Genomic DNA, 12,176 nt, shown 5'->3' with positions numbered 1-12,176 from the left:
TAGCAGAATAAAAGAGTTATATGAACAGTAGCAAAAATCTTGTACATAATTTGATTGGTTTGTGACAGTTTGTCAGTTTTTTCCTGTCCTCCTCATGGCTTCCCTGTCCTTGAGCAGGGATTTCACTTATATTTTCCCTAATTGAGAAGCAGGTCCAGAAATGTCAGACCCTGTGGTCATCCTTCTCTTGCCCTACCTAGTGCTCTACTTTTAGTCCCTCCACTTCCTCTGCTGCCACCCTCTCTGTTTCCAGGGGAACTAAAGAAGGGAGCAGGCTTTTGGTCAGCTGTTTGAAAGCCGTAGCCAGGAAGTTACCAGATGAGAACACCTCTCCGTTGTGCTGGGCTCTCATTCCTGAGAGAAGCAGAACTGCTTTGTCTCATGGCCTTTGGAGGTAGTTATTGAGAAGGCAACACACAAAGCTGTTGGCAGGGAAGGCCGGTCCCCTAGGTCAGGGTGATGAGCTGCTCAGGTCGTGTTCTTCTTCTTCCCACCAGATGCACCATCGCAGATTTCTAAAGCAGATCTGTTTTCACTGTAACAGCAAATTGCAACGTTATTTTGCACCAGGCACTGTACTGAGTAGATTATATGACTTCCCACCTTTTTTTTTTTTTTAAGAAGCAATATGAGTTTAATTACTCTGGAAACAATCACCCCCCAAATGATGCCTGAACCTAAAAGGTACATAAAAATGACCAAAAATATCTTAAAATAATAGAGCTGAAGGTTAATTGTCGTTTTTCCCTCAGAGCAAGTGTGTGTTCAGCTGGACAGTAAATTACAAACTATATCAAACCACATTAAGGCAGATGATAAATCTGGTTGCATTTGTTACGACTCCCGGGAAAGTGGTCTCGTGGGAGTTGGGTGTTCTTCCTCCCAGCTGTTGGGTCTGCTGGCCCGGGAAGGGGCAGTCCTGGAGGCAGCAGGTAGAGACCGGGCCCTGCTCGTTCTGCTGACCCTCTGTGACGGAAGTGGACACCAGACCCTGGCCCTTGTCGACATCACTGACGCACACCCACTGCCCGTCGACCGACTCCTTCCACAGGGTCACCTTATTGTCTCCACCTGAGGCGGCCAGGATGTTGGCTGTGATGGACCAGCTCACATGCCATACGACATCATTGAACTTGTGCAGCAGTTTGGGGGACCACGCATTGCCCGAGGCACCGTCACAGGTCCAGATGAACACCGGACCATCCTGGGAGCAGCTGGCGATGGTGCTGGCGGGCAGGCCGATGGAGAGGCCCGGGCCGCGTCTCAAAGCCAGTCACTGCGCTTCCAACTTCTGCCCTTCCTCCCGCTGGCCGTCCTCCTCCTCCTCCCACAGTTTGATGAGGTTGTCACAGCCAGCTAATGCAAACTTCTCGGTGTAGTTGGGCTTCTGCCCAGATGGCTGGTCTGTGAGGCTTCCAGGTCCGACAGCAGGGGCCCAGCTGACGGCATTGCAGCCAATAGTGTGAGCACTGTTGGTCTTCCTCACTTCCCACTGGCCCAACCTGGTGTAAGTCAGCAGAGAAATGGCCCCATCCCAGCTCCCACAGGCTAGTCACGGGGGGCCCAGCACACGGAGTTTACTGTGTGCTCATGCGTCTTCTCCCAGGTGCCATTTTCCTCTTTCCAGATAGTGGCTTTCCGGTCGTAGGAGCAGGATGCCAGGACATTGCCGTACGTCGGGTGGGCCCAGGCCACTGGCCACACAGGACCCTCGCGACCCCTGAGGTCGGCGATGAGGGTCTGCCCTCCGTTGAGCACGTCGCAGATCTTGACGGACCTGTCTGCTGAGCAGCTTGCCGGGCGGGTGCCGCCGTAGTCCACCTGGGCGTCATGCTGCAAAGGGAGGGCTGCTCGGGAAGCCGGCAGGAACCCTGTCCTCATGGGAAGTGTCCACAGTGGTAACTACTGACGCCGTGGTCACGGCAGCTCCAGGCCTTGGACATGGCAGGGCCCGGCGGCGCGTCGACTTGTCAGCTTCTATCGTTGTAATATCCCAGTGAGGCGTAGGTAGCACTGTCACTTCATTTTATAGATGAGGAGACTTACGGTGCAGAGAGGAGGAGGAGGTCATCCAGGGTCTCGGGGCCTGTAAGGGGAGAGTCCGGGATTGAAGTCAGTTATTCATACTGCTTTGTGCTTTCTCTAGTGACAGTCTTTGTAAATACAGTTTCCTGTAGAAGACCACCTACTTTGTGGCGTAATGGCCATAAAACAACTTTCTTTATTGTTTAGCCAGTGACCTTAATAATTTAATAATAATTAATTGTGTGACTGTCGTATTTTACTTTTTTAATGTAACTTTTATTCTGTGTAATGATCAGTTTCTTTTAAAGTTTGGAACCCATTCACTGACTTGTGGAAGACAGTAATGGGCTTTGGCCTGTTTATTTGTTTATTGAGATGTGATTCACAGACTGTAACATTCACCATCCTATAGCATAGAATTCAGTGGTTTTCCATGTGTTCGCCAAGTTGTGCGGCCATCAGCATTATGTAATTCCAGAACATCTTCATCACCCCCAGAAGGAACCCTGGCCTCCCAGCAGTCACTCCCTGCTTGCTCCTCTTCCCATCCTGCGCCTAGAAAATCTGTAAAATTCGTGCGGTCTAATTTTGTTTCATGCTATTCTTCCACTTCCACATTTAGTTACATTGGCTTTTTCTTAGTCCCGCAGTGCCCCAGCTCTTCCCCACCTGAGAGTCTGCACACAGTGCATCTTCTCTCTGGCGGCTCCCTCTCTCCTTTTTACTGAAGTACTGTTGGTGAGGTGTGATTGATGTGCAGTAGGGTGCAGACGGTTACTGTGTAGAATTTGATGAGTTTTGGTGTCTGTGTACAAACCATTGCCACAGTCAAGATACTGCACGTATCCACAAGCTCCAAAAGTGTCCTTGTGCCTCTTTGTGCCTGTTCCGTCTCAAGGCAGTCACTGAGTTGCTTTCTGTCACTATGGATTAGTTGGTACTTTTTAGAATTTTATATAAATGGAATCATACAGTTTGTACTCTTTGGGAGTGAGTTTGGCTTCTTCCACTTAGCATAATCATTTTGAGATTCCTCCAATCAAACTGGTGAGGGTGGACGTCCTTGCCTTGTTCCTCGTCTGCTGGAGAAAGCACCTGTTCTTTTATCATTCTTTAGACCTTAGACCCATCATCCATTCTGGTTTCCCTCATGTCATTTTCTTTCATAACACTTTGTTCTTTTTCTTCGTAGTCACATAGTATGTAATTATATATTTTTATGTGTTTAGTGTACGTTTTTGTCACTTGTCTCCAAAGACCATATTGTTCTGTTACTCTGTATATAGCACCTCGCACATAATAGGTGTACAAGAAATATTTCTTGAATGAACCCTGAATGAATAGTTCTTTCTTACTTTCTTGCTAACCATCAGTGTTTTTTAAGTAAAACATCTGAGAGACAGAAAATAATACCACATGAGTTATTAACCATTCCAATCATGAATTGTTTTATTTAGAAATGGTTGAGTGAAAAGCTCATAACCTTCAGTAATTGCTTTTATGGCTTTGAATACAAACTTACTAATTTAAAATGTTTTCTCGTGAGAATGAATTTGTGGTTTTTGGAACTAATTTTAGTATTTTTCTTCTGGTTTTTCCTTCTGGCTCCTGGAACATAATAAGGAATTCTTAATTTAAAAAGTTTTTTTACCCAGTTTTCTACATTTTTTGACCACTCTGAAAAGATAACCAAACACAACCTTTTAATTTCTAAGTTAGGCAAAGATAGTAGGTTCTAAAAATTATATATATGGATGGATAAAAAGCTTCTGCATTTGCATGGAAGCTGAAAACGCAAAATTGCAGAGCCACCATTATACCAGCTTTTCAGGTGAAACTTTGGAGGAGAATGATCATATGTTTATCTAATGAAAAAATTCAGATTTTCACATAGGTTCATTTAGATCTGTGTGAAAATCATAGATCATTCAGATAAAAGAACACTTCTGTGCTGGACATCTAGGTAGACGGCCTTACCTGGGATCTGGTAAGGATGGATAAAATGAGCATACTTTTCTCTCATGAGCTCCTTAAGTTTAGACTAATTGATGACTTAGTAAACATCCAGCTTGATTTATAACTTCATTTATAATTACATTGTTTTAATTTATGAGGCCACTTGTAAATTGAGTCATTTAAAATGCATTAAGGGAGTCCTATAAAATAATACTGTGTGAATCTTTTGAAATACGAACAGCTATTACCTTTTATATTGTGGAAATTTATATATTTATGTATGGTTTCCCTCAAATGAGATGTACTTAGGGACCCTGATGTCTAAAATTTACACGTTTTCTTTTTATTTATTTATTTATTTAATTTATTTTGGCTGCTCTGGGTCTTCGTTGCCACGTGTGGGCTTTTCTCTAGTTGCGACGAGCAGGGGCTACTCTTTGTTGCGGTGTGCAGGCTTTTCATTGCGGTGGCTTCTCTTGTTGCAGAGCACAGGCTCTAGGCGCGTGGGCTTCAGTAGTTGTGGCGCACGGGCTCAGTAGTTGTGGCTCGTGGGCTTTAGAGTGCAGGCTCAGTAGTTGTTGCTCGTGGGCTCTAGAGCACAGGCTCAGCAGTTGTGGCGCACGGGCTTAGTTGCTCCGCAGCACGTGGGATCTTCCTGGACTAGGGCTTGAACCCACGTCCCGTGCATTGGCAGGCGGATTCTTAACCACTGCGCCACCAGGGAAGCCCTAAAATGTACACCTTTTCAAAAGTCATTTTGCAGAATCTTAGGGGGAAAAAAACCTCTTTCATTGATGAATTGAGGCTTTGTATGAGTCATTTATGGCCAGTTTTTAAATTAGTGAATATTTGCATGTAATTAGAAATGTTGGATTCTTAATGACTGACCTACAAATGAATGTAGGACTGCATTTCACATATAGTCTATGTTATATTAAGACTTAACTGAATTTGTGCATTTTGGTTGTTCTGCTTGAAATGAAGGTCATAGGTAATTGAATATACATTTTTTTTTCCCCACCATGGGAAATACTCTTAGGATTAATAGGGTTAGCATTGATAAGTTAGCAGCAACAATAAAAACACTCACATAAAACAAACCAAATTTTCTTTATGGCTTCACAGATGTATCTTGTGATTTTTCCAGAGGGAACAAGGTATAATCCAGAACTAACAAAAGTCATTTCAGCTAGTCAAACATTTGCTGCTCAAGAAGGTAAGTAAAAAATTACCTATATTTGAAAATAAAATTTTTAAAGATAATGACCTTTTAAATTTTTGTTCCTAGAGAAGGTATTTATGTTTTACAACAGATGAAATGAATGAATGTTTTTATTCCGTGAATGAATGTCTGTATTATTTCTTAGGAAATGAAGTTTCTTCTCATTAATTCATATGTATGTTATTACATATGTCTGAGAGATTAAATTCAAGTGCTTCCCACAGTACATATTTTGGTACTGTGGATTTAGGCACAGTCTATCTGGGCACATGATTACTTAGATGGAAGCTTCTTCTGCAGTATGGGTTCTGTGTGGCGGACAGAGTTTCTGTTTTGTAGGTTGGCAGACCTAGATCGGAATCCGAATTCTGACATTTATTAGCGGTATGGCTGCAGCTGCCTGATGTTCCTGAGCGTCAGTTTGCTCATCTCTTAAAAAAGATCTGTGGATTCTGCATCGATGGATTCAATCAACCACAGATGGAAAATATTTTTAAAAAATTTGTTTCAGGGAGTTCCAAAAAGCAAAACTTGAAATTGCCATGCTGGCAACTATTTACATAGCATTTACATTGCCCTTACAACTATTTACATGGCATTTGTGTTGTATAGTTATTATAAGAAATCTAGAGTTGATTTAAAGCATACGGGGGGATATGCGTAGGTTATATGCAAATACTAGGCCATTTTATATAAGGGACTTGAGCATCTGTGGATTTTGGTATTCAAGGGGTAGAGTTGGGATTGGGGGTAGTCTTAGAAGCAATCCCCTGTGGATACCAAGGGGTATGCCTAAGTCTGTGTAAGAATTAAAGTAGAAGATATGTGAAGTTCCTACTGGAGAATATTACACACAGTTAGTTCACAGTACTTAAAAGCTCTTAATGTCCCCAATAATGAGAATGTTCTTAACATCCATATTTTAGAAAATTGGATAACTGATACACCAATAAGCTATACAATTTAACCACATTGGCTGTGTTCTCAAAGGTGTCTCTAAAGATTGACTGTAGATTAGCATGTGATCTGCCTACTTTGATCAGCAGCGCTACCTGAGCAGATGCCTTGTTGCGGCGCTCTGCCAGGGCCTCTGAGGTTACGAGAGCCTGCTGCAAGGGTGGTACTGTTCTGTGTCTGCTCTGACCCATGTGGTAGTGAGCATTCGAAATGTGGCTGGTGCCTCAGAGGAAATGCATGTTTAATTCTAGCTGGTTTGAGTTAACGCATCATGGTCTGAGACGGAATTCTCCCCCTGGACTTCCATCCGGCTGGTCTCCATTTTCCTCCTACCCTTCTGGTGCTTCCCGCTTCGTCTCCTTTCTAGCCGCCTCTTCTGCTTCATTCTTTCCTGTTTCATATGTTATTTCTGGTGTCTGACTTCGGTCTTTTTCATTTATTTCACTTTCTATGTTTTTCATGGTGGCCTTTATCTAAATCCAGAGCTGTCGCCACCATTTATTTCACTGCTGATGACTCACAAAAAGCTTTCTCCCATCCACACCTCTCTGCCTGACTCAAAACCTGTATTCACAGTTGCCCAGCAGAGAGCTTCACCTGACTGACTCAAAGGCATGTCCCAAACTTGGTGTGTCAAATACAGTATTTACCTTTCCACTCATACGCTATATCAGCTGGGCCTCTCTCTTCAGGGTTCCTTCAGCTTTTCTTTACAGAATATACAAATATCCCTCTTGAACTAGTATTTAGTCTTAGATGAACATTACCACTAGCTTTGGGCTGCATTCCCAAGCATATATTAATTCATATAACCTTAGACAGGTTACTTTATTTCTTTTGGTCTATTGCCTTATTTGTAAATCAGGAATCATAATATCTCCTTCATAGGGCTCTTGTGAGATTCAGTGATATAATGTTTATAGAAAGCCTGGTATGTAATATGTATTTACTAAGTCATTACTGCTAACTTACAAAGTGGAGGAGAGGTACCACCACAGGTAAACCTATTAATAATGACAAAAATTGATAGCCGATCCTGAGGGATAAAACAGAAGGGCTAATAAAATTGGACATAAGAACTCAAATCATTACCATTTGGAGCTATTATGTAAAAGGCAAGCAAGGCTTATGTCTTGTAACCACATTCCTTTAAGAAATATTTATTACAAAGCAGGTATGAGTCCTTATCCAAAAGTGGATAGATAAGAACACACGTATATGATGTACAAAGAGATAAGATGTGAGAAGTACAGATAACGCTCCGTGGGAGTTGAAGGAAAAGAGAACTAGTGACACGCAGGGTGTCTGGATGACTGCCAAGGGGAGGTGACGTTGGAAATGTAGAATTAGGGCCGACACGTATGGGGGAGGGAGGGAATTTTAGGTTTAAGAAATAACAATAGCAAAGACATGGAGTTACGAGCAAAGAATTTGATGTCTTCAAGCAAAAGATGAGTGAAGGAGAGCTGTGTGAGTTCAGTGCGTCAAGTTGGCGTGAGTATCAGTCACGGAAGGCGGCACATTTTAGGCTTAGTGGTCTGGACGTCACTGCAGAGTTGAAAGGAAGTCATTGAACAGTATTCTTTTTAATTAGTTCATTATGTTTTATTTAAGAAGTCACAGTCTTAATTCCATTTTTCTAAAAGCATGTTCTATAACTGAGCCCACAAGATATTTGGGGGAAAAAAAGGGTTTCATGTCCAAAGGGGTTTAGAAAGTGCTGCACTTTATATCCTTTCCTTAGGGAGTTATGGTTCACATTCGTGTATTAGTCTCAGGAAAGTACTATTGTAAAAATGTCTTATTTTGTTTAAGGAACTGTTTTCTAGATTTGTATAAGAAAACGGTGATCTAAAATGGTGACACAAAATTTGGGGTTTTCATGAAGTAAATTTTTAGGGTTTCAGAAAATTGCAGCTCTCCTGAATTATTCCTTCTCTAATGATTCTAGATTGCTGAGCCCTGACTTTAACAAAATATATATTTTACTCTTTGAAGCTTAAAATAGTTTATAGATGAATTAGTTTGAGACTCTTCATAAAATCTTGAGTTATGAAGGCCATAAACTATATAAATTTTCAGTTACACTTGTGTGTCACCTCTTATATCCACTTTAATTCGGTTTAGGAATTACAATTTTATGTTAGATGAGATGAAAGGGAAACAATAAACTTAATATTGGGGAATTTTTTTCCTGTTACTTTTCATGTGTCTTGTAAAATCTGGTGCATTTTGTTGTCATTAAATAATCAACTACATCTTGGAACACGTGTTTTTAATGAGTTGAACAGAGAGCTGAACTCTGGAGAAGTTGACCCAGAGTGCTTTAAGTCCTCACAGACTGTGCTGATTTCATTTTTGATTTCTAATATGTAACACATTCTGCTAAGGTGGTACAACTAGCTATAATGTCTTCTAGGAGTTTATAATTTAATAGGAGAGATAAAACATGATTGTATTTGTTATCTATTGAGGTGTAACATATTATTCCATACCTTAATGGCTTAAAATGACAAACATTTATTATCTCACGGTCTCTGTGGGTCAGATGTGTTTAGCTGGTGGCTTCGTGCTCAGGGTCGGTCTGAGGCTGCAGTCAAGGTGTCCGCCGGGGCCGTGGTCACATCCTGGCTCCCCTGGGGAGGAACTGCCCCCGCGCTCATCACACGGCTGTCCACGGGCCTCGGGTCCTCTGTGGCTGTTGGCTGCAGAGTCCGCTTCTTGACACTTGAGCCTCTTCACAGAGCTCCTCACAACAGGACGGCTTGCTCCCCTGGAGCGATGGATCAGGGAGGGGCGGGGACAGGAAGAGGGAGAGGTGGTGACCGTGCGAGCCTAGGGGAGGGTGAGCGAGACAAGCAGGGTCTTCTCAGAACCTAACCTCAGAAGTGCCACCCCGTCGCTCTTGCCATGTTCTCTTCGTTAGAACAGTTCACCAGGTCCAGCCCACACCCCAGGGGAGACTGTACAGGGGTGTGGCTACAAGGAGGGCGTGTTAGAGGCTGCCGACCTCAGTGACGCCCAAGTAGGAGTTTTACGTTTTACGTAAGTAGTGGCATCACGCTAGACTGTGATGAGACGCGGGTGAGCAGAGTAGCCTCGAGGTTAGCTCAGTTCCAGGTGCGGGTTCGGCAAGGCTTCCTGGGAGCGGAAGCACCGGGCGCTGTGAAGGGTCTCGCTGGAAGAGGCGGTGGTCGTGGGGAGGCTGCCTTTCAGTAGGAAAGGGTGGGCGAGCCCAGGAGCGCTGCGAGCCCTCTGCTGTCTCAAAGCACAGTCAGTGTGTGGGGCGTGGGGCAGGGTGAGAGCCTGGGGGGCTTCCCGCTACTGGCAGGACGGCCTGAGCGCCGCTCAGCAGGAGCAGTTGAGGTCTTCACGGTAGCGATCAGATGTCCAGAAACTAGTACGCCGTTTTCAACACCTTTGCCTCTTACAACCCTTTTGTTATGTGTGATGGACGAATTCATTAACTTTAAATATATTAAGCAAGTCAGAATTAGCCCTGGACGTTTTACTGTATCTTGTCACTGGTCAGATCACTAGTTATTGTTGAGGTATAATAAGTTTGCATGATGGAATGAGTATAATCCTAGGTTATTGTCTGGGTGAAGAATAGCATAGAATTATTGTGTGTTTTGGCTTTGAAGGACTAATGATTTCTTTTGTACAATTCACGTGTGTGTGTGTGTGTGTGTATTCCTATTTAAATATTGGTGTACTTTTTTCAGTTGGGTAAGACAAATGGTTATTTGCAAATAGATTTATTTACTGTGTTACGTTTATTCAGATTTGTCGTTTCAGTCCAGGTTTTAGGGCCTGTGTTAGTCGCCTCAGGCTGCTGTAACAAGCCACCACAGACTGAGAAAATTTATTTTCTCCCGGTTCTGGAGGCTGGATGTCCAAGATCAAGGTGCCGGCAGGGCTGGTTTCTCCTGAGGCCTCTCTTCCTGGCGTGTAGGCAGCCACCTTCTTGCTGTGTCCTCACATGACCTTTCCTCTGTGTGCTCGCTCACAGAGCGGGGTCTCAGGCACCTCTTCCTCTTTTTATAAGGACATCAGCCCCGTTGGACTAGAGCCCCACCTTTATAACCTCAGTTAACCTGAATTACCTCCCTAAAGATCCTTTGGGGTTAGGGCTTCAGAATGAATTAGTGGGGCAGGGGTGGGGTGGGGACAGGGACAGACACGTCAGTCCATAACAGGGCCTTAAATTATTTTTCTGTATGTAATTACATTTAATACTAATATTTCTTAATTTATCATTTTAAAAACAATGTAAGATGACTGCCTTAAAGAATACATTATATAAATATTATTACCTTATAAATTTAATAGCTTATATATAGCTACTAAAAGTTACCTCTTTTTTAAAATCCACACTAATTTTGTAATGCTAAAACAAGTTCTTTTAAGTAATTCTTAAAATAGCATAATAATGATATATACTGTAGCTTTTTAAATCTAATAGTACCCTAGTCACCAATAACTGACCATTATTGGTCTGTCATTTTTCTATGAGTTGTAGATCTTTCTCAAAGTTACCAAAAGGGGAAAAAAATGAATAATTTGTCTCATGGATATAATTTTTAACTGCTAAGTATTCTTTCTTTAAATTCTATAACAGGGAAAACTTACTCTCTATTAGAAATATATTTTCTTGTAACTATAAAGGTAATTATTTCCCACCACACATAAAGGAAATTGATTTGTGAACAGTATAGGTAGAAAAAGTGTTTCCTGTTTTCTTTCCTCTTAGGTCACAACTAAATGACATTGCTTGAAAATAAAAACAAATGAACTTGTTTTTCCAGCTGTTAAGCTAATTTTTCTTCAGGAAAATTGAAACTTAGTAGGACTTGTTAGTCTGTGATATGTTTTGCTTCAAAACATTATTAATTTTGCTCCTAAAGTACACCTTGATTTGAATCTGACTTAATAAACAAATAGAAAAACAAACCAAAACGAACCTTTTTAATTTAGATTTTTAAAATTTGATACTTGTTTACATGTCTAAGTCATTATACCATATACCATTGACAGTGGTGATGGCTGGTTTAAGAGGGAGGAGTGGTGGGTGTGGGTGTGTCTGTTTGTCTGTCTTATAAACCCTAAATATTTCAAGCCCCTGGATAACACTATTTCCTAGAAGTATATGTTGCTTCAAAAAAATATTAGCCACAAAATATGTTCATTTATTATTAGAGTTGTTATTTCAGGTATGTCTGTGTTAGAGCGTCATGAATTCTTAATATTGTCCACTTCAAAGGTTGTCAGATTAATGATCTCTAAATTCCATTCTTACTTGAAACTAAATGTTAGTCATTCCTTTAAAAAAGACTTACTCATATTTCCAAATAAATTAGTCAAGATTTTGTTTACAACCTCTCCAGGACAAAAATTAAGATTTCGAGAAGTCTGAAATATCGGTAGAGTCTTCAAGAAACTACTAAGCAACGTATATGTTGAAGGCTGCTCAATTCTGGGGATTGAGCAATTCCCTCAGTTTCCTACATTTAGGGAAAAGAGAATTGTTTTTTCAGAAATGCTAACATAGAACTTGTCATTTCAGAAAACTATGGTAAAACATTTAGTAGGGAAAGCTTCAACATAATATGTAAATATAATAGAATTATATGATATAATAGTATTATAGAAATGTAAATAAAATAGTATAAATATAATAGTACTATACAGTATAATAGTACTAAATAAATATAAAGAAAATAACATGGCAGGTAAAAATGATCTTTTTGTGTTTCTAAATTGTTTATTTTGTTAAGTAACCAGTTAGATTATTTTAATTTCAATCCAACAACCTATCACACAGTGACCTCTTCCTCTTCTGACTTCCCGAGGAAGTTCATTTTCGGCCCGTTGTTGAGCAGTTATTGCTGTTTTGTGTCGTCATGCGTCTGTTAATCTTTGCAGCGATTTGTGGAATGCTCTTGTTCCTAGAAAGGCCACAAAGTAAATCTCATGGATCTCAATTACTATTGAGTCAGAGATCATAGATGGTTCG

The 12,176-nt window shown here is 41.3% G+C and overlaps 2 protein-coding genes across 3 annotated transcripts in view; one reads left to right on the top strand and one right to left on the bottom strand.

Moving 5' to 3' along the window:
- AGPAT5 (1-acylglycerol-3-phosphate O-acyltransferase 5) overlaps positions 1 to 12,176 on the top strand; it is a 61,561-nt gene that overhangs the window by 31,100 nt on the left and 18,285 nt on the right. For both annotated transcript variants that reach the window (XM_036838462.1, XM_036838461.1), the window contains one exon: positions 5,107 to 5,197. In XM_036838462.1, the coding sequence (XP_036694357.1) occupies positions 5,107 to 5,197 (91 nt within the window). The remainder of the gene's footprint in view (positions 1 to 5,106; positions 5,198 to 12,176) is intronic.
- Positions 794 to 4,048, bottom strand: LOC118887883 (protein SEC13 homolog). Its single transcript, XM_036838768.1, is given in 4 exon segments — positions 794 to 1,551; positions 1,554 to 1,833; positions 1,871 to 2,019; positions 4,003 to 4,048. Coding segments are annotated over 4 exon segments (1,233 nt in total).

The sequence above is a fragment of the Balaenoptera musculus genome, chromosome 21 (assembly GCF_009873245.2).
Source record: "Balaenoptera musculus isolate JJ_BM4_2016_0621 chromosome 21, mBalMus1.pri.v3, whole genome shotgun sequence".
NCBI lineage: Eukaryota > Metazoa > Chordata > Mammalia > Artiodactyla > Balaenopteridae > Balaenoptera > Balaenoptera musculus.
The sequence above is the reverse complement of the archived record's forward strand: the minus strand, read 5'-3'. Positions and strand labels throughout refer to the sequence as shown.